At 40.7% G+C, this 26,470-nt stretch overlaps 1 protein-coding gene across 2 annotated transcripts in view; it reads left to right on the top strand.

Annotated features, from left to right (window-relative positions):
• Window positions 1–8,011: 8,011 nt before the first annotated feature.
• Window positions 8,012–26,470, top strand: part of amd1 (adenosylmethionine decarboxylase 1) — a 22,991-nt gene continuing 4,532 nt past the window's right edge. Inside the window, exons 1-8 of one of the 2 annotated variants that reach the window (XR_010002321.1) lie at window positions 8,012–8,566; window positions 16,492–16,578; window positions 21,332–21,458; window positions 22,151–22,253; window positions 23,363–23,405; window positions 23,500–23,644; window positions 25,890–25,982; window positions 26,073–26,228. Coding sequence is in view for 1 of the 2 variants with exons in the window: in XM_003215648.4 (XP_003215696.2) it covers window positions 8,430–8,566; window positions 16,492–16,578; window positions 21,332–21,458; window positions 22,151–22,253; window positions 23,363–23,405; window positions 23,500–23,644; window positions 25,890–25,982; window positions 26,073–26,228 (891 nt within the window). In the remaining variant the exon portion in view is untranslated. The remainder of the gene's footprint in view (window positions 8,567–16,491; window positions 16,579–21,331; window positions 21,459–22,150; window positions 22,254–23,362; window positions 23,406–23,499; window positions 23,645–25,889; window positions 25,983–26,072; window positions 26,229–26,470) is intronic. The other variant, XM_003215648.4, reaches the window with a different exon arrangement.

Below are 26,470 nucleotides of genomic sequence, written 5' to 3'. Positions count from 1 at the left end.
TTAGACACTAAAAGCTCAGTTGCTTCCCTTCATAGCAACCTGAGAACTTTCCTATTTTACTGTTAATTTAAGGGAAAAATAATTGGATGCTTCCTCACTGCATTTACTCATTTTACTTATACTGAATATCTGTTTGTTGTTGTCTAGTAATTTGTCTAGCATATACCTTACTTGGAATACTGTGTCCAGTTCTGGGCACCACAGTTTGTACAGATATTGAAAAGCTGGAAGGTGTCCAGAGGAGGGCAACTAAAATGATCAAAAGTCTGGAGACCATGCCCTATGAGGAGTGTCTTAAAGAGTTGGGTATGTTTAGCCTACAGAAGAGAAGGCTGAGAGGAGACATGATAGCCATGTAAATATGTGAAAGGGTGCCATAAGGAAGAGGGAGCAGGCTTGTTTTCTGCTGCCCTGGAAACTAGGACTTGGAGCAATGGGTTTAAATGACAGGAAAGGAGATTCCACCTGAACATTACAAAGAACTTCCTGACTGTAAGCGCTGTTCAGCAGTGGAATTCTCCAAATGTAGTGGAGACTCCTTCCTTTGACGCTCCTCCCTTAGAGGCTTTTAAACAGAGGCTGGATGACCATCTGTCAGGGTGCTTTGATTGTGCCTTTTCCGCATAGCAGGGGGTTGGACTAGATGGCCCATATGGTCTCTTCCAACTTTATGATTCTATATATGTATGCGTATTTTTACAAAACACACACACATATATACTATATGCTCCTGCTCTCTTGCCCAGAATTATTCTGACAGAATACATCTGTATCTATCGTGTTTCCCCGAAAATAAGACAGTGTCTTAGATTAATTTTTGCTCCCAAAGATGCTCTAGGTCTTATTTTCAGGGGATGTCTTATTTTTCCATGAAGAAGAATTCACATTTATTGAAAAAATGAACATTTATTATATACTGTACAGTAGTTGTCATCACAAACCAGCATGACCAGACAAACTGTGAATCCTATCAAGAATTTCTTGTTACTACCAATATTTCCATGTACAACACTCTATGGTACGTACATTTACCAATCCTGCATGCTCTGGTGTTCTGTTCAGCGGGCATGCTTCCAAACAAAAACTTAGCTAGGTCTTACTTTCAGGGGATGTCTTATTTTAGGGGAAACAGGATACATGGATTACTATAGTGAGGATGTCTGTTCTTCAACAATATTATCTTCCTCCAAGTGGCTCATGGATTTTTGTGTAGCGGTCACTGAACAATGCTTATACAAATATCAAAGAAGGACCACTCTCCTAAACACAGGGAGTAAACACTGAACACAGTGTGTTACACTTCTAAGGCTGAGTAGACACTGCCATATAATCCAGTTCATTGAGGTCAATCTGAATTCTCAAACTTGATTATATGGTAGTGTAGATCTAGCTGGATTGCAATAAATATCTTTAATGGAGTTGCATCATGCGGTGGTTGATATCTTTTGGTAAAATATTGTCGAAATAATATAATTCGACACCACTTTTAACTGCCAGAGGCTCAATGCTATACGGCTCGGGCTCTGCCTATCTCCATGATTACATTTCCCCTTATAAACCCGCATGGGCTGTAAGATCTTCCAGGAAGGCCCTTCTCTCGCTCCCACCACCGTTCCAAGTGCGGCTGGTGGGGACGAGAAAGTGGGCCTTCTCGATCATGGCCCCCTGGCTCTGGAACGCCCTCCCCAAAAAGATCAGGCAAACCCTTATACTGCCCTTTTTCCACAAGGAACTGAAAACCTGGTGGTTCTGAGAGGTCTTTGAGCAAGATTAGGTGGCTGTTCAACATGTTGACCTTGCTTTACACACTAACTACCCCGGGTCCTAGGATACACTGAAATACAAATCTTTACCTATCTTTTAATTGATTATGTCTACCTCACAGCCTTGATTACTGTACTGGACTCCTTCATGTTGATTGGTACTGTAACTGTGTTCATTTTAGATTGAACTGTTTTTACTGCTGTTTTTATTATGTTTGTTTGTTCATGCCGTTGTATGTTGTTTTGACAATTGACTGTTTTGTACATGCTGGAAACCTCCCTGAGTCCTCTTGAGAAGATGGAGCAGTATATAAATAACGGATTATTATTGACACAACGACGTTGTATGACACAGCAAACAAGATAGGTATGCTGGATTTCGTTTCACAAAATCACAAGTCGAACACTTCCCAAGTGTCTAGGACTGTGTGATGTATTTTCGGATGATGCGTGCAGATCCTTGTAAGGTGGCCTTTTGCAGTTGGCAGATCGTAATTTTGTCAATGTCTATTGTTTCCAAATGCCGGCTGAGATCTTTTGGCACGGCACCCAGTGTGCCCATCACCACCGGGACCACCTGCACTGGTTTCTGCCAGAGTCTTTGAAGTTCAATCTTGAGGTCCTGATAGCAGCTGATTTTTTCCTGTTGTTTTTCATCAATGCGACTGTCACCTGGGATGGCGACATCAATGATCCAAACCTTGTTCTTTTCCACAACTGTGATGTCTGGTGTGTTGTGTTCCAGAACTTTGTCAGTCTGGATTCGGAAGTCCCACAGTATCTTTGCGTGTTCATTTTCCAATACCTTTGCAGGTTTGTGATCCCACCAGTTCTTTACCGCTGGCAGGTGGTACGTGAGCCATAAGTTCCAATGAATCATTTGGGCCACAAAGTTGTGCCTCTGTTTGTAGTCTGTCTGTGCAATTTTCTTACAGCAGCTGAGGATATGATCAATGGTTTCATCGGTTTCCTTGCACAGTCGGCATTTTGGGTCATCAGCTGATTTTTCGATCTTGGCCTTGATTGCATTTGTTCTGATGGCTTGCTCCTGGGCTGCAAGGATCAGGCCTTCTGTCTCCTTCTTCAGGGTCCCATTCGTGAGCCAGAGCCAGGTCTTCTCCTTGTCAGCTTTTCCTTCAATTTTGTCAAGGAACTTTCCATGCAGTGTTTTGTTGTGCCAGCTGTCAGCTCTAGTTTGTAGTGCGGTTTTCTTGTACTGGTTTTTTGTCTGCTGCGCTGTGACGGCGCGAGTGGCGCCATCTATATGTCAAACTATAAGTTTCAAGGTTTGAATTGTTGTATCATGCCTGATTTTGCCCTTACCCTGTAAATGTAGTTGGATTGGTTATTTATATCTGTCAATCAATGTTGTTTGTACCTGTTATATTGCTCACTTAGCTAAACTATTTGGCTCCACCTCTTCCTGGAGTAGGACTGTGTTTCCTCCTTTTCATTCCACCAGCAAGCTCTCTTATCGGATGGACGTGAGAGAGAGACTTGGCTCAAAAAGCCCTTCAAAAGTTACCTCTCAGCACCAATTCTGAGGTTCTTACCCTTGGGACTTACACTTCATGTTCAGGGCCAACCTGAACAACGTTGAGGAGTCTCAAGCGCCTTCACATCAGTCCTTTGGCAACAGAGGAAGACTCTTGTCTTCAGATATAGGTCATTGGACTGAGGCTGAGTTTGCTCCGGCATTCACAGCCAGAGAAAGAGGGATCTGGACAAGCTTCATGGACTTAAACAATCAAAGACTGTAATGTTCTTCTTCTTTGACTGCTTGTTTTACTTGTAGGAGTCCTCTGCCCCCTGATCTTCTAGGCAGATATAGCCGGTCAACATCACTGCGAGGGTGCAGTGAGTGATGAATGGTCATGAGTTTTCTTGTTTTTCTGTCCAAATTGTCCAGTTCCGCCTGTGTCCAATTTATAATGCCAGCAGTATATTATTATTATTATTATTATTATTATTATTATTATTATTATTATTATTATTATTATTATACACAACAAGATGAGACACTCTGCTGGCTGTTGTATTGGATCACATGTCGGACACTTCCCAAGTGTCCAGGACTGTGTGATGTATTGGCGTATAATGCGAGCAGATCCCAGTAAGGTAGCCTTCTGCAGCTGGCAGATGGTAATTTTGTCAGCACCAATTGTGTTTACTAAGGACTGGGGGGAAATTATAAAATACATGATAGTTGCCGCTCAAGCAACAGTTGCCTTGGGTTGGAAAGAGCAAACAAAGTGGGATGTTAAAAAATGGTATGAATACCTAGCTGATTTTATGCTTCAGGATTATATCCTTGAAAGGAGAACTAAATATATATCAGGCCGAATAAAAAAGAATTGGGATCAGAAATGGGGAAGATTGATAGATAAAGTCAAAGGACAAAGAAAATATAAAGAATTGAATCATTCTCTACTTATGATTGATCAATTAAAATAATATCTGAATAAAAGAAAGTACTGTTTCCAGAGGGAGGGGGGAGGGGTGACTTGACATAAATGGGAGATAAAAGTGGAATTAGCAAGTGTAATGTTAACGAGAATATGTGATTGGATGTGTATGTTGATGGATTTTGTTGTTGTTCCGCTGGTATTTACAATAAAAACATATTTTAAAAAATTGTGTTTAAGTGCAGGCCAAGGTCTTTAGGCACTGCACCCAGTGTGCCGATCGCCTCTGGGACCACCTTGACTGACTTGTGCCAGTCTTTGTAATTCGATCTTTAAATCCTCATATCATGTCAGCTTTTCCAGTTGTTTCTCCTCAATCCTGCTATCACCTGGGATTGTAACATAGACAATCCATACTTTGTTTTTTAACACGATCGTGAAGTCAGGAGTATTGTACTCCAAAACCCTGTCTGTCTGAATTTGGAAGTCCCAGAATAGCTTGACATGTTCATTCTCTGTAATTTTTTCCGGCTTGTGATCCCACCAGTTCTTTGTTGCAGGCAGATGGTATTTGTGGAACAAGTTCCAATGAATCAGATGGAGCAATGGTGTTATGCCTCTGCTTGTAATCTGTCTCTACGATCTTCTTGCAGCAGCTGAGGATGTGATCTATGGTTTCCTCTGCTTCCTTGCAGAGTCTACATTTGGGATCTGTCGTCGACTTTTCAATTTTGGCTTTGATGGCATTGGTTCTAATGACTTGTTCTTGGGCTGCCAGAATCAGGCGCTCCGTCTCCTTTTTCAAAGTTCCATTTGTGAGCCACAGCCATGTTTTTTCTTTGTCTATTATTATTATTGTTATTATTATTATTATTATTATTATTATGCTATAGAAACCGGAAGTTTATAGTTTGGTGAGACGCTTTCACTCTTTGGCAGAGAAAGCAGAATACCTTGCAAAAGGATAAATCCCTGAATCCATAAACTTGAGCCAGGACAGTTAAAGGGTTGCCTATGAAGTTGATTGAATTGTATTGGTTTTTTGATATTATTACTGATGTATTAACTCTTGTTTTATTACCTTACTAGCTGTGCCCGGTCACACATTGCTGTGGCAAAGTGGTGGTGGTATTGGTTAAAAATTGTTGTGGAATTTTTATTTGACGTTATTTATATTTTTTAAATTAATTTTATTGTAACTTATATTTTTATTTATTATATTTTATTATTTTTAGTTATTTTCTGTTATTATAGTATTTTATTGTATTAATTTTTAGTGTTTTTAATTATTTTTAGTGTTTTTATTATTTTTATTGTATTATTTGTATGTATTATATTTTATTATATTATTTTTATTTATGTTTTTTAATTGTATTATTGTATTTTATTTTTTATGTATTTTTGTATTTATTTTATTGTTTTTGTTTCTCTTTGTATTGGGTTGCTCTGAGTTCTGTGGTCTGCCTGGTCATTTTCGAAATATATTCTCTCCTGATGTTTCGCCTATATGTTTGGCAGGCATCCTCAGAGGTTGTGAAATGTGTTGTAACAAAAGCAAGTGGGGTTTATATATCTGTGGAGTGACCAGGGTGAAAGAAAGAACAGTTGTCTGCTTTAGGCTAGTGTGAATGTTGGAATTGGCATTGAATAGCCTTGTACAGTAGTGTTTCACTTATCCAAGCTAAATGGGCCGGCAGAAGCTTGGATAAGCGAATATCTTGGATAATAAGGAGAGATTAAGGAAAAGCCTATTAAACATCAAATTGGGTTATGATTTTACAAATTAAGCACCAAAACATCATGTTATACAACAAATTGGACAGAAAAAATAGTTCAATACGCAGTAATGTTATGTTGTAATTACTGTATTTACAAATTTAGCACCAAAATATCACAGTATATTGAAAACATTGACTACAAAAATGGCTTGGATAATCCAGAAACTGGGATAAGCAAGGCTTGGATTAGTGAGACTCTACTGTAGCTTCAAAGCCTGGATGGTTCCTGCCTGCCTGGAATGAAGAAAATGTGGCTCCCAGTGTTAAAAAAAACCTGTGAAATCAGGACAGTTAACTAAGCAGTACTGAGCAATCAGGGAATTCCAGACATGATGTACTGAGGGCCAGCTAACATTTCCCAAGGAAGGATTCCCCCTCCGAAGCAGGAAGTAGGCAGGCCTTGAAGGTGGAAGGGCATTCAATGGTAATCAATGTGGGGAAGTGGACATTCACAGTCGCCTCAGACAGATAAGAGTTTTCCCATCCTGGATATCATTGCTGAGATAGAAATAAACATTCCACTTGTCTGTTTTCAAACAGATCTCATAATCTCTGAGGATGCCTGGCATAGACATGGATGGCAGTTTGGCAGCAGATAGGGTCGTGAGGGAATGTGATGTTTAACAGGCTTTTCCTGAATCCCTTCTTTTTATCCAACATATTCAGTTATCCAACGTTCTGCCGGGGTGTTTATGTTACAGTAGAGTGAGACTCTACTGTATATTTATAATCTTGTATTATATGCTTAGAACTGGATTATATGAGGCCCCTTCTACACAGCTGTATAAAATGCACACTGAAGTGGATTATATGGCAGTGTGGACTCAAGATAATCCAGTTCAAAGCAGATAATATAAGATTATAAATGGGTTATATAGCTGAGTGGAAGGGCCTTGAGTATACATTGCCATATAATCCAATGCAAATTAGATAATGTGCGGAAGAGGCCTAAGTGAGGCCTAACTCTGCCTGTCCCGTGGGCTGAGTGGGTTGCTGGGAGACAAAGTGGGCAGAGCTTAGCCTTCTAACTGGCAGCAATTGGATAAAAACAATTATTCTTCTCCCTCTAATTAGGACTTCATTTTTCTTTTCTGGCTGATATCCAAACAGGGGATGGGCCAGAAATGTCAATGCCTTGGTCCTTTCATTGTTGGCTGCTACTTCCCAGGCAGATGTCAGGTGGTGCAATGCCGGCTAAGCAGTATAATTTCTCCAGGGTGTAGGATGTAAACATCCTGTGATAATGTCTCATTAAGAGCCACATCCAGTTTTAATGAATGTATATACACATACACACACACACACACACACACACATAGATACACACATATATACATATACACATACACATGGTCCTGCAGCCTGGAAAACTCACAGCAACCCAGTGATTCCAGCCATGAAAATCTTCGACAACATATTATGTCCATGTTTCTTTTTCTTTGGGGCTCAGGTTCCCTCCTCTTCCAGAAAACCCTGCAACACGTCCCAGGTGTCCCTCTAGCAAGAGTGCTCCCCAAAGAGCTCATGAAGACGGATCTGAAAACATTTTGATAGCGACAAACGATTTTTTTCCGTGTCAGGAGCAACTTGCGAAACTGCAAGTCGCTTCTGGTGTGAGACAATTGGCCGTCTGCAAGGAGGTTACCCAGGGGACGCCCGGATGTTTGTTTGATGTTTTACCATCCTGTGGGAGGCGTCTCTCCTGTCCCCGCATGGGGGGCTAGAGGTGACAGACAGCGGATTCGAACCGACGAGCTTTCGGTCTGCAGTAGTCCTGCCACAAGGGTTTAATCCACTGCGCCACCGGGGTTCCATTCCCGAAATTGAGGCAGGCGGAGTGGCAGCTCCTATCGCCCCCTTTCTCCCCCCTCCTCCCCCTAAAGGCGAGTCGCGCGCTCCACACACCTCGCGAAGGGCCAGCGGCACGAAGGCGGCCCCGTGGTGCCTGCCGGGCAGCTTGGGGAGCCAATCAGGGAGGAGAAAGTGGGCGGGACCGCAGCGGCTTCCCACCAATCGCGCGGCCGGCTCTGCTACCTGTCGCTGGGTATAAAAAGCAGCTGCGTGGTGCCCGTCCCTTCGCTTGCACAGTATGGCCGGCGACATTAGCTAGCGCTCGCTCAACGCTTTTCTCTGTAACAGGGGAACACGCACGGAATACAAGGAACCGAACCGCCTCGCCTGCACGCTTGCCTCTTCTTCCGCACTTCTTCCCGCCCGAAAGGACCCTTCACACACAGACACACACACATCTATATAAATATAGACATATATATAGATATCTATATATATATAGATATATATATACTAATATAGTTTAATATAAGGTTGCCAGGCCTGCTTGGGAACGGGCTGAGGAGGAGAAAGAAGCAGCAGCCGCCCGGGAAGGCGCCGCGGCCTCGGTGAGGAGGAGGACGAGGAGGAGGAAGGCGGCAAAGGCAGTCGTGTTGTTAAAAAAATTTCTGTTTTGGCGGAGTTGTCTCACCATGATGGAGGAGAGCGGGGCACACTTCTTCGAAGGCACCGAGAAGCTCCTGGAGGTGTGGTTCGCCTGGCAACAGCAGCCTTCGCCGCAGGAGCCGCACCAGGACAAGGGCTCCGGCGACCTCCGCACCATTCCCAGGTTGGTTGTGTTGGTGGGAATGGGCAGTGCGCATGCGCCGTGGGAGGCGAAAAAGGGGCCGAGGAAGGAAGAGAGAGGGCGGCATGGCATGGCGGAGGGGGTAAAGGACGGCAGGCAGAAGAGCCGGCTCTTTTGAGAGCCTGCGGAGAGGAGGAAAGAGAGAACCCCCAACGTTCCCTCCACAACTGCACGCGGCGAACCCCTAATCTTAACGGACGCGCTCGCGCCTTGCCAACTGCGCGCGAGGCAGCGGCGGCGCCTGGGGCGCGAGCTCTTGACTCCCCTCCAGAGAGAGAGAGAACCTAAGAGGAGGGCAGAGGCCTTGCTGAGGCGGGAGGGAAGGAAGCCAGTTAGCCCAGGTATGGGGAAACTTGGGCCTTCCCTCAAAGTGCATTGCACTTCGACGCCCACCGTTCCTCACAGCCTCAGGCCCTTTCCTTTTCCCCCTCAGCCGCTTAAGAGCCTGAGGCTGTGAGGAGTGGTGGGAGTCCAAAGCACCTGGAGGGAAGGCCCAAGTTTCCCCATGGCTGAATTAGCCTGTCATGTCTTCATATTAGGGCAGTTTTACCAAGTCTAGGCCGTCCTCTGCCCTACTTCAACCCTTCCAGGATGTCATGGCCGTGAAAGCGCTCCCAAATGGCACCTACTCCATGAGTTCTCCTTTCTCTTCCCGGTACGCCGGGCTTTCCCTCCGCATTTCCACCGAGTCCACGTGCGGCGTGACTCCGCCTGGCTGCCTCTCCCCAACCTCCCTCCCTCTTTCCCTTGTCATGCCACGGCCTTCCCGCCTCTTGGCTGCGAGAGGGAGAGTGAGTGAGTGTGTAAGGGAGGCTTATGTTTAGCATTTAGGCCTGGCCTCGGTTGGGGAGCCCTTGTTTGCGGCGCTTGGCTTGGGAGCTGGGAGAGAGAGAGAGGCCCCTCCTCTCTTTTTAAAAAATGTGGCTGGAAGAGGGAGAAACACGTGAGGCCCGCAGATGGAGCGGCCTCTCCTTCCCTCTTTGCGGTGCCTGGGCCAATGGGGCGGCGACGTCGCTTCGGAAGGGCTGGGCCTGGGGCTGTCATCCAGCGGGCATCTCAGGAATGCGGCGGGAGGGCCAGTGCAGCCCAAACGCAGGCATTTAGGCAGGGAGGGAGGAAAGAGCCGGCTCTGCAGGCGGGAATGTGCGGGAGGGAGGCCCGGGATTCCTTGGCCTTGTGCTGCAGGGGCCCCGGAATAGGCGGCTTCGGCAGGCAGGCAGGGAACCGGCGGGAGTGATCGGAGCGTGGTCCCACTTGAGCTGCCATGGCTTAATGCTTGGGATTGTGGGTCCCATTTACATTGACCGTTTAATGCCATTTCAAAACGGTATTGAAAGTTCAGATTTTTATATAGGCTGGTTTGACAGTGCCAGACAAGGCCGTTTCAACTGCATTTGGGTGGTCAGTGTAGAACCATATCCAGGCAGTCCCAAAGTTACCAACAGGGTAGGTTCTGTGGGTTTGTTCTTAAGCAGAATTTGTTTGTAAGTCAGAACAGGTACATGGTCTAAATGTAAATCCAGCCAAAAATACGTATCTGTTCATTTTGGATAGCATAGAATCATAGATTTGGAAGAGACCTCGTGGGCCATTCAGTCCAAACCCATGCCTAGAAGCAAGAAAATCTCATTCAGAGCACCCCAACAGATGGCCATCCAGCCTCTGTTTAAAGGCCTCCAAAGAAGGAGCTTCCACCACACTCCAGGGCAGAGAATTCCGCTGTTATAGGTCTCACAGTTCTTCCTAATGTTCAGGTGGAATCTCCTTTCCTGCAGTTTGAAGCCCTTGTTCCACATCCTAGCCTCCAGGGCAGCAGAAAACAAGCTGGCTCCCTCCTCCCTATGACTTCCTCTCACATATTTATACATGAACATCATGTTTCCTCTCAATCTTTCTTTTGCAGGCCAAACAGCATAGGGGAGGGGTTATTACCCTTGGGGTATTTGTTTTGCTGTCTGTGCCCCTGTTCAGATGTTTTCACCTCTTCTGTCCCTGTGATCATTGGATTTTGAGGAAAAAAAGATTTGTGTAAACAAGGAATGGTGAGAAAGCTTCAGTAGAGACACCTTTTCCCCATGATAACTCTTTCAGGAGTGAATTTCCCTTCCCAGGGGTAGATTACTCTCACTTCCTCACCCCCTTCTTAACTTTAAGTTATTTGTAAATCTGATGTTTGTAACTTTCAGACTGCCTGTAATGCAGTTTGAACTGCATTGTGCGGTTCTGCACTGGCCATATAACTGCATTATATGGCAGTACAGAACCACCATAGGAAATCCTGAAATCTACACACATGTGCAAAGCAACTCTTTGTCTCAGACATGGCACTATTCAAAATAGTCTCAACCAATGGTGATGCATTTATCCTATCTTTGAAAACACTCATGGGCACTCCCTGGCATCTTCCACTTTGACTGCATCATCAAAACAGCATTACTGAGGACCTACTTCATTTGACTTTTTTATTGTGTCAGAAGCGACTTGAGAACATACCTCGTCGCTTCTGGAGGAATTGGCCATCTACAGAGACATTGCCCAAGGGACACCTGGATGTGTTACCATCCTGCTGGGAGGTTTTTCTCATGTCCCTGTAAGCTAGAACTGACAGTCGGGAGCTCACCCTGTCTCGTGGAATCAAACTGGCAACATTCTGGTCAGCAGTTCAACTGGCACAAGGGTTTAACCCATTGCATCATTTCACTGAAGAAGTGAAAGTCTGGGGGTGCCAGATCAAAGCTGTAAGGAAGATATGGCAGCACTAACCTATTTGTGCAAGAACCTGTGATATTGCAAATAACTGTATTATTGTAACATAACTAAATGGCATTGAACAGTTTCTGTGAGGTTTTTTTCCCCTCAGATCACTTATCAAAGTTCCCAGAGTGCCGTAGTGTAGCAGCTGTAGTGTTGTACGGTGTTCAAGAAAATCAAGCAAAATGATGTCATCCCAGAAGGCATTGATCGTGATCTTCTACATTGAGTGCTAACTTTTTAAATGTTTTTAGGGAAAGTATGCCCCTCCTCTCACCAGCCTCCTCAGTCTCTGGGTCTTACAGATATGCTCAGATCTCATCGCCAGTGCAAACATTCCTGGAAAAAGTGTACTCATGGGCTTCAAGAGCTGCTAAGAGTTCCAAAAACAAGTGTAGTCTTTTCTCTTTAGAATCAGCTGTTAAATGAAGAGGATTCCACTTGGCACAACCTCCCTGCATCCAAGATTGATAATAATGTGCTCAATTACACTGTGACCACAGACAAGTGTCTCAGACAGTCATATGCTGTTCTGCATGAATCATGACAACTGTATTTCACTTTCCATCAGTGATTGCTGTTGGTGGTCTTCCACTATATCAGGCATGGGTAAACTTCAGCCCTCAAAGTCAAACACTTGGAGGGCTAAAGTTTGCCCATGCCTACACTATAGGATTTGTCTTGATACTGATTTTGTCTTTAAATCTTTATATCCACCTTTGCACACTATCTTCATCATTTGTAACCATACCACATACACATTTCTGAACCTTCTTTGGTCAAGACCCTCATGGCTGCTCTTTATATACATAGTTAGGAAACACCTAAAAATTTAGAAGTTATGTCAGTAAGCATTACTCTATTTGATGATGTAATAGCATTACATGTGGATTAAGAGTTTTAGGGGAAATGACACACTTGTCTTTATTTTAGGATAACAGAAGTAGACAAGTGTCTCTAGTGTATCTACTGAAAAAGAGTGGGATTCTACTCTAGCAGATCCTACTCTATGTGCCTAATTACAAAGAATGGGTGCATCTCCACTACAAAATTAAGGTAGTTAGAAACCACATTAACTGCTCAATATTATGGAATCATGGGAATTGCAGTTTGACAAGGTTTTCAGTCATATCTGTCAAAGAGTGCCAGTATCTCACCAAACAACAACTCACAGTATATATTGCATGAAATAATAAATGATGTCACCTGCTATATAAACATGTTCTTCCTCCCATAGAATAGATTTTTTTTTAACTTTCAGGTCAGATCCTGGCTATAACCTGACTTTGCCTTACGATAAAATACCTCCTTAACTGTGCATTCATTCATTTTGACCTGTCAACATTAGGATGACCCTATCACGGGCTTTATTTTGAATTAAGGATTCAGCACTGGTTTTCAGTGTTAATCATTATTTTTGGATGGTGTATTGAAAAATATGTGTGTATTGTTGCTTATAGCTACCATTGAAAAGCCCATCCAACTACTATATTTAAAATTGAATTTTCAGTCTTTCTGACCATAATATTAATAGAGTTAGCATACTCTTACATGTTCATGTCAGATAACCTGCTTTAAACCCATGAACAAAACCAGTACCCACTGCTAAAACCTGTTCTAGAAATAAAACTCGCCTCATATCTCCTGTTTGCTGTAGACAAGCACTTCCTGTGGCTACAACGTTACTACAATGTTACTACTACCGCAGTGACTTTTTATGCGTGTACATGCATATTTTATTCGGCCAAGCACAGTATACCTGTCCATTAAGTCACCTTTACTCTGTATCCCAAGCTGCATTTTATTCACTGTATGTAAGTTGGGTGGTCCTCGGTTATATTTAAAGAAAAACATCGAACTCAAATTTCTTCGTTCCTTGCTTTACAAAACAGTTTTGTATAATCTTTTTGTAATCTCCTTGAACTTACAATAAAAGGAACAGTCATTGGCAGGATGGTTTCTTTGCTCCCTTAAAAAAATAAAAACCAAAGCCCGGAATAATTGTTTTTAAAATGTACTTGTTACATTAAAAAGAATTGGTGTTAGCATAAAACAGAAAAATGATAGGAAGTCTCTGTGACCCCTTAAACAAAGTTTTCATATTGTTGCCTTATTATATTTATAGGCTACATTAATGTTGAAATCTAAAAAGAGAGTCAGTGTGATCACATTACCTCAACCTTGGAAAGCAGTGCAGTACAAGTAAGGCTACTGCCTTTATAGATCCTAGTGTAATTTAGCAATAAATCCCATTTGATAGAGAGCTGACAAGCCATATATTGGAGAGCCTTCTTATTAAAGAATCTGAAAAGCATATATAACAGATACTAGAGTAATATATTATTATACTTCAGATACTCTATAGAAGAGTAAAGTAATGTAGCCTAGTGACTAAAAGCATGTTTCATCAGTCTCTTGGAATGCTGGAGAAGTAGCTTACCAAGTGGTTAAAAAAGAGTATGGCGTGCTAATATTGCTAATACTGTTTGCTCTAGTCATTCTACTGTAGAATATTAGTGTGGATAAGCCTTAGGATAAAGTCTTTATAGAACAAACGGTAATCCTGAGGCTTCTTGCTTGTTTTCCTACATGGATATCTGAAAGAAACAAAGTACGAGGCAGAACAGAATGGGTTTGACCAAGATCTACTGTTTCCATTTTTACATTGGCTTGGTGCTGTTATGGTCTGGAAGTGAAAGGAAACAGTGCATTTACTTTGGAGTTAAGAGGTAGAAACACAACCAGGAGTTGCCACTGAGAAAAAAAATCTTTGCTTTTGTACAGCTTGGAGATGGTTCAGCTATCCCTGACTTTGTGCTGTACTTCAGGGAGATTTGGAATATATCAGAACATTTTGTTGCTTTCAGAGTGCCTTATTCGTGAAACAGAACCAAGAATGAAATTCACTTGTTGCCTTGGAGTGTGAGGGCATTGCTCCTTTGTTTAAAGGCACATGGCTTGCTTTAGAGGTCATTATGATGCCACAGATAAAGTCTTTACTTTAGGCTAGAGAATGTTTGTTAGTGATCTCTTGCTCCCTGAGCATGACAATTGCTCTCTAGGAATGTTTAGATGTGAACATCTGACTTGACTTCCTCTTGGTTGGCCGTTATACAAAGGAGGATTGGGGTGAGCTTTTGTCATGAAGGAAATGAACCACCCTATGTATTGCATCTTTGTGGTCTCCACTAAAGAGTTGTCTTCCTTCTACTTTCTTAACTAGTAAGTATGTAGATGTCCTGTGTGTTTTGATAAGCTGCATGAGAAATGGTATGCTTTTCCTACTATCCTTGAATCTCCTTAAATGTTGTTTAAGGAGTATCTTTACTTTAAATGGTTTGATATAGAATGATAAAGTAGGGAAGCAAAATCATTTAAGATGTTCTATGCCTTGCTCAATAAATTCTAGGAAAATCAGTTTGTTTTTCAGAGCATGTGCCAGAAGCTTTTATGTCAGTAGATAATTTTAATTTCAAATAATAGTTGGGAAATAGGCAACTTATCCTGTTGAATCGTTTGTGCATCTTTTGAATGCAGTTTTAGTTAGGTGTACACTGATGTTATAAATAACTGATGACATCTTTTTTGCTCTTATATTAAATGGGAACCTGATCCATACTAAAGATATTGACACTTTCATGAAGGAGACATAATTCTAATCTAAAACAGTTAATGGCAAGGGACAGGACTGGATGGCCCTTGTGGTCTCTTCCCACTTTCTATGATTCTGAGATTCTACCAGTCTGAGGATAGCAAAATAACTTCTATATCTAAAAGTTGTTCCCCGTTTCTTGCTCCAGTGCAGAATATATGATACACCTTTTACTGAAAAATCCCATTGTCAAAATAACTTTCAAATTTATAAATCTGATCTAGATAAAAAGGCACAATATACATTCAGTTTATCAATCTGATTATAAACAGATGATGTTTCGCTAACTACACCTCTCATATGGTGTACCCAAAGGTCTTTATAATGCATAATACATGATTAAATAGAAAACATGAAGCCAGTTTTGTTCTGCCTATGATTTGGTATCTCATGATTTGTCTGTCTGTTGCCATATGCTGCTGTGCCACAAAATGCATAAGTGAGGTTCTTAGTTTGTTAAACATGTGAGAACAATATACTGTAGTTGTTTCTTGATTAGTACATCATAAACTATCTTCATTAATAACACTTCAGACTCATTTTCTAAAATTTGAGTATAATTTCAATTTGATTAATCATTTAGCAAAGACCTTGGTTATTTGACTGCAACCTTTGCAGTGCTGGCATCTTACATTATGGCTGAAATTTACTGTCGGGCAGGGAACAGGTTGCTATGTGAAATTCCTCATCCTTCATTCCCTTGTAGATTTTCCGTGTTCCAATTTGAAAAGCATGACATGGCATCTAAAAGTGATGATACTAGTTCATCCAATTAGTCAGAAGTAGAAAAATAAATGGCTACTTTATCCTATTTTGTAATACATTACATTACAGTCCTTTGTAACTTTATATTTAATTACTTGCGAAGGCAGTTTCAGTTATATCATGATGAAGTTGATAATTATGCTTTTAAGAATTTAAAATCAAGCTGTAGTCACTGGATAAGAGAGAAAGAAAGTAACTTACCATTATGTCTTCAGAAGTCGTAAAATAAGTAATGGCAGTACTGAATTTTATGTATGTATAGTGGAGACTCACTTATGCAACATAAACGGACCAGCAGAATGTTGGATAAGTGAAAATGTTGGATAATAAGGAGGGATTAAGGAAAAGCCTATTAAACGTCAAATTACGTTATGATTTTACAAATTAAGCACCAAAACATCGCATTTTACAAGTCTTGCCACTTGGTCTGCCACTTGTTTGGGAGCGTGGCTGCACTTGTGTTCACCGTGTTGGCACACTGCGCGTTGCTGTCTAGAGGAACAGGTGTGGATCTGGGCGAGAGGCAGACTGTTGGATGAGCGAAGGTTGGATAAGCGAGACTACTATATTTATTTATTTAAGATATTTCTACCCTGACTTTCTCCGCAAGCGGACCCAAGTCAATTTACAATGTGTAAACCATACAATACAAAATTAAAACATAATTACTAAAGTTAAAACAGGTAGAGTCATATGTTCAGTATTTACTTGAATTAAATGTTTTTACTTCCCTCAACAGGTTTGAATGGGACAAACTTTTGGAGAATGTGCATTGTTTGATCATAAGTGTGACAAAAACTGACAAGCAGGAAGCTTATGTACTCAGGTAAGCTTACTACAATTTTTAAAGAAGAGAATTAAAGCATAATTCCAGAGAAAACAATGATACATCTCAATCCTATTCAATGTAGACTGGGGTGTTCAGATTTCTGCCTACTTTCTGTTCACCATCTAGATCCCCTGTCTTAATTATCCAATAACAATGTTTGTGATTCAGCAGAAATCTTAGCTGAAGTATGATTTCAGTGTGCTGTTGCAGTGAGTTTATAATAGAAATATACATAGATTATTTCCAGATTTAATAGTTATTTGACTGGGAAAGAAACTCTATTGTACATATTTATTTTATTATTTTTGAATAAATCAAAATTTTCCTTAATTTATTGGAGTATTTTTAAATTGGAGGAAAGGGCACACAAACCCTCTTTTTTCCTGGACCTTCACATCAATGATACTGTTGCAGTCAATATGTAGTATACATTTCTTATTTGTGGTCTCTAACGCACACAGATGAGACATTTGCACAGTGTATCATTTGGAATCTTCTGTCACATGAACATTTTTGCTGGTAGACACGCTCACTCCATATCAGCACTCTCTGGACTTAAACTCTCAGTTCCTTTTTATCCACCAAAGCAGCAACATTTCAAGAATGCTTTATTCCTCTCAGGTTTTAAGGTTTCTAGTAAAATTAATTCAGATTATTCTATAGCATCCTGATTTTGCCTCAGCATTTTTGTTGCTGATTACGGTACTACTTAAATTTGATGAATATTATTCAACTTTGTCTCATGTTTTCTGACTTGGTTTTGAAAATATCTAAAAAATGCCATTTGAAGCATCTTTTGTTTATTGGAGAAACACAATATTAAGTCCTGAAGGAACAGTAAGACAAGGTTGAAGGCCACTCTCACCCTTCCCACCACACACGCACACACAAACTACACCTCTGGGCTTCTGTTTCAGTTTATATAGTCCATTTGGCTCTTAATGGTCTGTCAAGGAAACTACACCTGTTGAAGGGGCACCAAGCTGACACCATATCAGCTTCAGAATTAGCGGTGGGCCATCCTATTACTCACTTGAGCATTGGCACTATATTCCCATTCTATGCATAGAAGACAATAATATGAAGAAGGATCTTTGGTTCATTTGCTCAAGAATTGGTCCTCTTCCTACACATAAGTGGAGGGATTCATCTCGTGGTATCTCCCCAGGTCTTAGTTGCTTCTCTTTGATCAGCTGTGCAACAGTCAGCTACTACACCATCTCAGGAGTGTTTTCCATCCCCATATGTATCTGATGAAGGAGTGATTTTGAACAGGGATTTTAAACCGCCCTGCTACCACTTGTTACACCCCAAGGCAACGTTGACACCGCAAAGTGTCCACGGTGCAAAACACTTATGGAACCCAAATTGATCTCAAACAAGGGAAGCCAAACTCCCTAAAGGTTCTCAAGGGAAAACCTGCTATCCATTATCCCCTCGAGATGCCAAGCAGTTACTCCTGCGGAGTCCTTGTTTTTCAGATCTCTGGCGATGCAGAAACTCCCTTCTGTTGAAGGACACATTCTCTGGGGAACTAAGAACATCTGGTTCAGCCATGGGAGTAATATTTTCACTTTCTCTCCCAATTAAGGAATCACCCGAGCTATCAACAGCTGGCAGCTGTAATTGAAAAGAGCTCTGTGGACTAGGTAAAAAGTCAGAATAAGCTTCATCCTGGTCAAAGTTCATTTCTGGATCAGGTTCAGAAGCCAAAGGTGGCTGGGGTATGACACCACTTCATGCCCTGATGTACTGCTGGCACTGCTGATTTGTCAGGACTCCCTCCTACAAATGGCAGACTGAGGCTAAAAGTATTGGTTGCAAGGAGATAAAGGGAGCCCCCACAACTATTAGGCTAATTTTATAATAAATAAATGAAATTTAAAAATATTTTTAAAAAGAAAAATTTAAATTATTATTAAAATAGTAGTCTAAATTTAGTTGCATACAGTAATAACATTGGCATTTCTATTATATTTTCAGGCTACTAAAAGGTTATTAACATTTTTAATAGATTGTCTAGTGTTTAAGGGGCCCACTTGCCATAGGACAAGCTGACACTCTGTCCAGTCTGCCGCTGCCCTCCTATTCTGCTCATTTGGATCCATCATGGTGTAGATGCCGATCTTGATCACAGTCTTCTTCCAGGCATTGATTCCCCAACTTGTTCCATCTATGGCTCTTGGAGAACTCTGTTTCAAAGGCCTTGACACTGTCATGTTGTTCACTTTGGTACTACTGGAATTATTCTCGTAGATATGGAGAATGATCCCCCAAATACTGTCATTGACATTATTATTATAGTGATTAGAGAGCACTGGTGTAATCCAGAGATATTGCATTATACTACCCCCCGCCCGGCATGCCATTTTCACAGTTATGATTTTGTTTCTGATTGCCAGTTGGCACATTACAATTTCGACACAATTGTATGGGATCTGTATAGAGGCATAAATACCATCACACCACGCTGAACCCAGACAACCTGCTCAGGCAGTGATTCACCTTCGCCTGCTGGTTCTGCTCCATCAGCATGATGACTTCAGTATCACAGGAGGACTCTTATCTCATCCATGAGTTTCAAAACCTGTACTTATCTGTACTTGAAATAGGCCCACAGGTTCAGTGGTTCAGATGGAGCAAACTGATTTTTTTTGGTGGGATACCCTGTTTTTCAGAATATTGAGAAATAAGCTCTGGCTTCCATTCAATTTCTTCCATACCTAATTCCTCTTGGACCGCCCCATAATTGGTACCATCCACCTCAAAGGAATTGGAGAACTTGTATAATATCATGGATGCTGGAATTGATTAGTTAGTACAACAAGCAAAACCAAATTCACTTACTGTAAACTCTGCCCATTCCAAGACCTCTCAGAAGATTCACACTGCTTCAATTGAGTGTGAGTGTAAGAAGTTGGACACAATAGGAAGGAGGATATTGACATTTTATGCAGATTATACTTACTTGTTTTGTTAGTCCAAGAAGACCTTTCCTCTATTACTCATCTATGAAGAAGGGATTGCCTGCTTCTACATCAGGCATGGGCAAACCCAGGCCCACGGACCAGACACAGCCTTTTAGGCTCTTTTCTCCAGCCCTCATCTGCCTTGGCCCTCCTTCAAACATATGGATGAAGCGGCTCCCAGCCTGAGAAGAGTGTTGAGGCATAGAGCCACGTGTCTCAGCCTGGGGACAACTGGTCTTTGCCACCCTCCCTTGCACCAACTCCTCCCCCCCCCCCCCCAAGCAGCTGTCCTTGGCCTCTCCACCCGACTTGCCTGCCCCGCCGCAGCCCCCACAAAAAAGTTTGCCCATGCTTATTCTACAGTTCTCTTCAAGTAGTTTTAGTTCCTACTAATTTTGCTTATGAACAAGCAGATAAGTTGTTTTCTTTCCAAGTGAGAGGTGACTAAGGCAGAGCTGTCACAGCAATTTATTTCTGAAAGGGGTTTCTATATGTTTATAGTTCTGCTATCTGGTCCAGACCACTTAATTTCATATCTCATTATAGGCCAGACTCAAGCTCCTAGAGTGTCCAGGAGGGCTATCCTCTGTTCCATGGCATGACCCTCCCACTTCCTGTGGTCAGTAGCTTGCTAGTCTCCCATTTGTGTGAGTCACAGAGACCAAAAAGAAGAGGTTGCTTACCTATAATTGTTTCTTCACATAGTCATCTGTGGTCTCACGCTAACCACCTATCCCCCCTTTAGCATGCCCTACGTTTTTCTTCTTGGTTGCTGCTTTAGTGACCATAGAACTGGAGGTTTAGACAGAGAGAGTGCTGGTATGGTGTGTGGGTGGTGAATGAGGCTACTGGTCAAATATAATTGATATAGAAGGTTCTGAATGATACACTGCCCATTTGTGTGAGTTTGCAGATGAGCACTTGAAAACTACTATTACAGGTAAGCAACTTGTCCTTATTTTCTTAAATTTAATGAGACTCTTTTTTAGAAATAGAAAATACAGTAATAGAATTTTGATCCATCGTGAAAGAGAACAGCAGCAACAAAACATTAGTTTTCTCCTTCTCTGCACCTGAATATAGCCATATAGACTTCGGTTTTTACAACAATCAACACTCTCCATAAAATCATTTTTATAACATTTGCAAGTTATGCACAATTATCAAGTTCAGATCTAAGGACATGAAACTCTGAAGAGCCCAAAGAAATTCAGTATATATGAATATTCATGGGATTTTTTTTTCAAAGTTGATGCCCGAAACCTTTGATACTAACAAACCCTATATTTTGACTTGGGTCAGGAGCATACATAGAATTGCACTGGAGGACCTAGAGAGGCTCACAAAAACTTCCAGTGGGGAATATTTTTTGGAACATGGATACATGGAACTGTGGATGTGGGGGCAGTCATACTGTAATGACAGCTGGAAAGAGCAAATATTGTCATATTGCTGATAGAACTGTTTTCATTTGAACCTTCCCTTCTACAGCTTGCCATAAGCCTTCAAAGATTGTATAGAGGGCTGGAAAAATCTCACAGGTGGGGTTTTAAGTGGCATGAGGCAAGTAAGGAAAGAATGGCAGTTTGTGTGATGTTGGATTCAGGCTTTTGAAAGCAAGGTCTGTTCACAAAATGAAATCTTCTAGCTGTGTGATAAGATGTCAGAATCTTATAATAGCTTATAACAAAGGAGGAAATAAACAGGTTCTTGTCAGACACAGATTTTCAACGTTTCTCAAGTATAACATCTAATGCTGTTTAACCAATTATGTTTTTCAGTGAGAGTAGCATGTTTGTCTCCAAGAGACGTTTCATTTTGAAGACATGTGGTACCACCCTCTTACTGCAGGCACTGGTTCCCCTGTTAGAGCTTGCTAGAGTGTATTGTGGGTTTGACTCAATTCAGGTAAGATACCAAAAATCTTACAAAAGATTATGATTAACCTTTAACTTTCAGCACCCTTACCTTTACAGTTACAACAAGCAATCAGCTATGGAAAGCGTAGTGGTGTTACCTGTTTTTCTGTTAAGCATATGGGATAAATGTACACAAAAAGCTATAAAAATGTAAATAAAGTAATACTTTTAGAAAATGTATAGGTCTGCTTTAAAATGAAAAAACCTGAGAAATAATTGTGACTGGTACAGAGGGGAAGAATGCATATAACAATGATCTTTGTATTTGCAAACTGAGCCAGCATTTTCTGTTTGGTGGTAGAGCTTTGCTTGACAGAGTCATCTGCCAGAGCCACTTCTATATTATACTGTGTGCCTCAGTACATTTGTTGATCATAGTTCTCCTGTGTCACTGCAGTCAATAAAACCCTTAAAAGCTGCAGAATGTGTAGGAAAAGGGAGGTAAATAGACAAATTTGAAGAATCATGCTATATTTTAAAACATCACACCTCTATTTACAGAATTATTCTGCTGTGCCTTCATTTTCTAAGGGCCTTGATAGTGCATGTTTCGGTTGAGAACAGATACATGGCTTTTGATGCAATTATAAAGTTTTGAAGAGAAGATCATTTGTGAATAGCATCTAATTAAGCCATTTTTCTAAATTGTTTTATTTATTTCATCCCACTTTTACTCCTCAGAGCTTCTTTTATTCACGTAAGAATTTTATGAAGCCTTCCCATCAAGAGTACCCACACAGGAATTTCCAGGAAGAAGTAGAGTTTCTTAATGAAATATTTCCAAGTAAGTAAACACACCTCTTTCTACTTGATATGTTAAAGAGGTTTATGCACAGCAGGCTGTTCAAACTGCAGACCATTGTAACACCACTGCAGTGTTAAAAGTGCAACTTGATTTGACCATAAGAGCTACAAAATTTGAGGCTGAATGGAAGATTGCCCAAATGACAGCAGAGTGAACTGCAATTTGCTTATTAAATACTGTAATACAGCTTTTCAAAAACTACTGTCCAAAATAAATTCTTTACAAGCAACCATGACACACATGTTTTATATTAATGATCACAACTCAGTAGAAACTCAGGTACTTCTAGCATGGCATAATGCTGGTACAGTATCAGCATAATAGGCTTATTCAATGTGTGGCATTAATGTTGGCTGTTACCTGGGATTTATTTATTTATTACAATATTTATATCCCGCCCTTCTCACCCAATAGGGGACTCAGGGCAGCGTATAATAAAACACACATATAAAATTGTACAATATATTGTGAATCAATTAAAAAGTTATTAAATTACATCAGACATTCAGGATTGGGTTCAAGATCTGTCTCTGGCTAGTTAAAAGGCTCTGTTCATGGAAGACGCTTTAATCTGATATACCTCCACTCTTCAAGGATCTTCCCTCTGGCTTTCCTACATTGTGCCACAGCTAAGTCCATTCAGCAGGGTTTCCTGACATTAGCTGAATTACCGGTGTATAAATGTAGATCCAGCCTGTGTTATATTTAATGTGTCGTGCCTGGGATACAAGTATTGATATTCATGAAATGTGTAAATGATTTTATAAATACAGAAGCTATGTAATAGTTGGCAAATGTAAGAAATCCACTTCAATATCTATAAGTGAGATATATCTGTATTTCTGTAAGGATATATTTTTTAAAAGTAATGAGCCATCAATTACGTATGTGAAAGAGAAAGACTGGTGGGTATTCAAAACCAGATAACATAGTAGTAGTTTTCATTGCTACGAACAGATAATTTCGTTCATTGCCTGCTATTAGATAGGATATAGAGACTGAAGATGGATGTACTCAAAGCAATTGTAAATAGTAAATCTAAAACTATATCCCCTTCTCTAACTTCTAATCTCATTTGTCTTGCACAGATGGAGCAGCTTATTGCATGGGCCGTATGAATTCTGACTGCTGGTAGGTTTATTTCTAATTATCATTGTTAATGGCTTGCATCAAATTATTCTGTTCAATTTACTAAACTCTTTTACTAAAATGCGTTTTTAAACAGGTACTTGTACACTCTAGATTTTCCAGAGAGTCGGGTTATCAGTCAGCCAGATCAAACACTGGAAATTCTGATGAGCGAGCTTGATCCAGAAGTTATGGACCAGTTCTACATGAAAGATGGTGTTACTGCAAATGATGTCACTCGTGTAAGTTTGAAATTTCAGCTGTTAAAGCAGGAGTCCTGAGCTAGGATAATCTAGAGCAGTGGTTCCCAAACTTATTTGGTCTACAGCCCCCTTTCCAGAAAAAATACTACTCAGCACTCCCTGGAAAGGGGGCGTGGTTTAAAGGGATGGGCGTGGCTCCTGCTCAAGAGGGCGGGGCTGAGCCTCTCCCCTAGTCCAAGATGCAGGGCTGGGAGGGGGTGGTGTGCGGGGCCACAAATGGGCGGCCAGGACTGGGATGGGCGGAGTTACAAGCTGTGAGGCAGGGCTGAGCTTCTATCCCTGTCCTGCGGCGCCTGCCAGGACACGGGGCGGGGCCTCTTCCCAAGTGCCTGATCGCCCCCCTGGATCGCTGCAGCACCCACCAGGGGGCGGTAGCGCCCACTTTGGGAATCACTGATCTAGAGGGTAGCATGTAGAGTTTGTATAGTGGTTAGCCAACTGGCTAAGTGTAAAATTGGAGGAATCTCAAATTCTGTTTGAGTAAAGTTGTAAAGCTCCAAGAAGCAATCAGATATTTAAAATTAACTTGGAATTGTTGGGGAAAGCAACCTTCTCAGGCCTCCTCAATTTGATGTTCGTCTGTTTTATATTATGTCATTTTATATCCTGTAGTGTTCATCTTATTTGGTTTTGCAGTTTCCTTATGTCTTTGTACTAAAGCAGTGGGATGGGCTGTGAACCATGTGGCTGACTCAGTGACAGTTTAGAATGTCCAGTTTTTAAAGGGATGACAGAAGTCTTGAGTCAGTTGAGCCTTGAGTCAGCTTGATTGTAGAAATATTTTAGTGTGCAGAAGCTAATGTTAGAAGCTAGAAATGGTTGAGGCTTGTGTTTTCTTTGAAAGTAAACTCTTGTTAAAGAGAACTGTATAAAGCAGGGGTCCTCAAACTTTTGAAGCAGAGGGCCGGACCACAATCCTTCAGACTGTGGAGGGGCCAAATTATCATTTGAAAAAAAATACGAACAAATTCCTATGCACACTGCACATGTCTTATTTGTAGTGCCAAACAGCAGCAGCAGCAACAACAACAATGAAAGAACAATACAATATTTAAAAATGAAAACAATTTTAACCTACATAATCCTATCAGGATTTCAGTGGAAAGTGTGGCCCTGCTACTGGCCAATGAGATAGTCAAGTGAATTAGGTTTGTTGTTGTTGTGTGCCTTCAAGTCATTTCAGACTTTAACTGAGCTGAAGTTTAAAATTAATTATTTATTTACTGCACTTATTTACTACATTTATATCCCACCCTTCTCACCCCGAAGGGGACTCAGAGCAGCTGTATGTACATACAATATATTATATTATTAGCATAACACAATATTAGCATTATATATATATACCACTATACTGTAATATTCTATGTAATATATAACATATAATTAATATTATTATATGGTATTATTATTAGCATTATATTGTATAACATAATATTATCAATATTATATGTATATACAATATATTATATTATTAAAACTGGCGAGGGCCAGGTAAATGACCTTGGAGGGCCGCATCCGGCCCCCGGGCCTTAGTTTGGGGACCCCTGGTATAAAGCAACGTATTTTATGAAGAGACCATTTAGATTCTATAAGTTTTAAGATGCAAAATCTCTAAATGTTTTTATCCTGCCAAAATAAATGTGGCTGCATCATTAAATATATGTAGTTATTAGTAAACAAACACTGTTTTTCGTAAAGAAGTCTGCTTGAATCTTTGCTTTCCTAAAGCATCAAATAAACTCAAGGAACACTCCTCAAACTCTGCTACCCCTGATAGGTTGCGATCCTAACAGGTCATGATCCATTCATAACCCCAATAGGAATGTCTGCAGTAAAGTCCATTGTTAAAATGTTATTTTCTGCTAAAAAGGGAAACAGCAAAGTTTCTTAGGATATTTTGTAACAGATAGTTTATTCTAGACAGATAATCTTAAATGTATATTACCATCACTATTTGACCTTTTCCCATTAATGTATCTCTTTTCACATGACTTGGTCATTTGAAAAAAAAATCTGTAAAATGAATGCCACAAATAGCAGTTTGAAGTACTCTAGGTGAAGCCAGAAAGGTAAAAAGAATCAAGATTTCTAATAACGCCTGCTTTTCCTAACTTTTAGTATGATAAAAATGATAGGTTGGATGAAAAGTAACTGGTTCATTGTATTATAGGAAACTAAAAGTAGTATTTCATAGTATGTATGCTGTTTTTCTTTTTTTAAGGTGAGTGGAATTCGTGACCTGATACCAGGTTCTGTCATTGATGCTACAATGTTCAATCCTTGTGGGTATTCAATGAATGGGATGAAAACAGATGTGAGTTTACTTTTTTTTCTTGCTTTGCAATAAGTAGTCACATATAAACAGTCACACTGAAATTACTGACACAATCCTTTATTTTCCTAGGGAACTTATTGGACTATTCACATCACTCCAGAACCAGAATTCTCGTACGTTAGTTTTGAAACAAACATAAGCCAGACTTCCTATGATGACCTAATTAGGAAGGTCATTGATATTTTTAAACCAGGAAAATTCGTGACAACCCTCTTCGTCAATCAGGTAAACATTCTTATTCTCAGAGCTGAACAAAATTAATTTGAACTGTTTGAAACAACTTACCTGCCTATCATCGTATCAAAGATAGTAGATTATAAGTTTGGGAATTCAAAGTATTAAGTGATAATGCTGTCCAGAAATACTAGAGTGATAATGGTACTGGTAGAAAGATTCTGTAGTTCCTTGTAGCCAGAGCAGGTCTCTTTTATAGGGCAGTGTGAAATAACTAGAGTCGCTCATCAATT

Source organism: Anolis carolinensis, chromosome 1, assembly GCF_035594765.1.
Source record: "Anolis carolinensis isolate JA03-04 chromosome 1, rAnoCar3.1.pri, whole genome shotgun sequence".
Classification (NCBI taxonomy): domain Eukaryota; kingdom Metazoa; phylum Chordata; class Lepidosauria; order Squamata; family Dactyloidae; genus Anolis; species Anolis carolinensis.
Note: the sequence above shows the minus strand (reverse complement) of the source record. Positions and strands in the feature narration are given on the sequence as shown.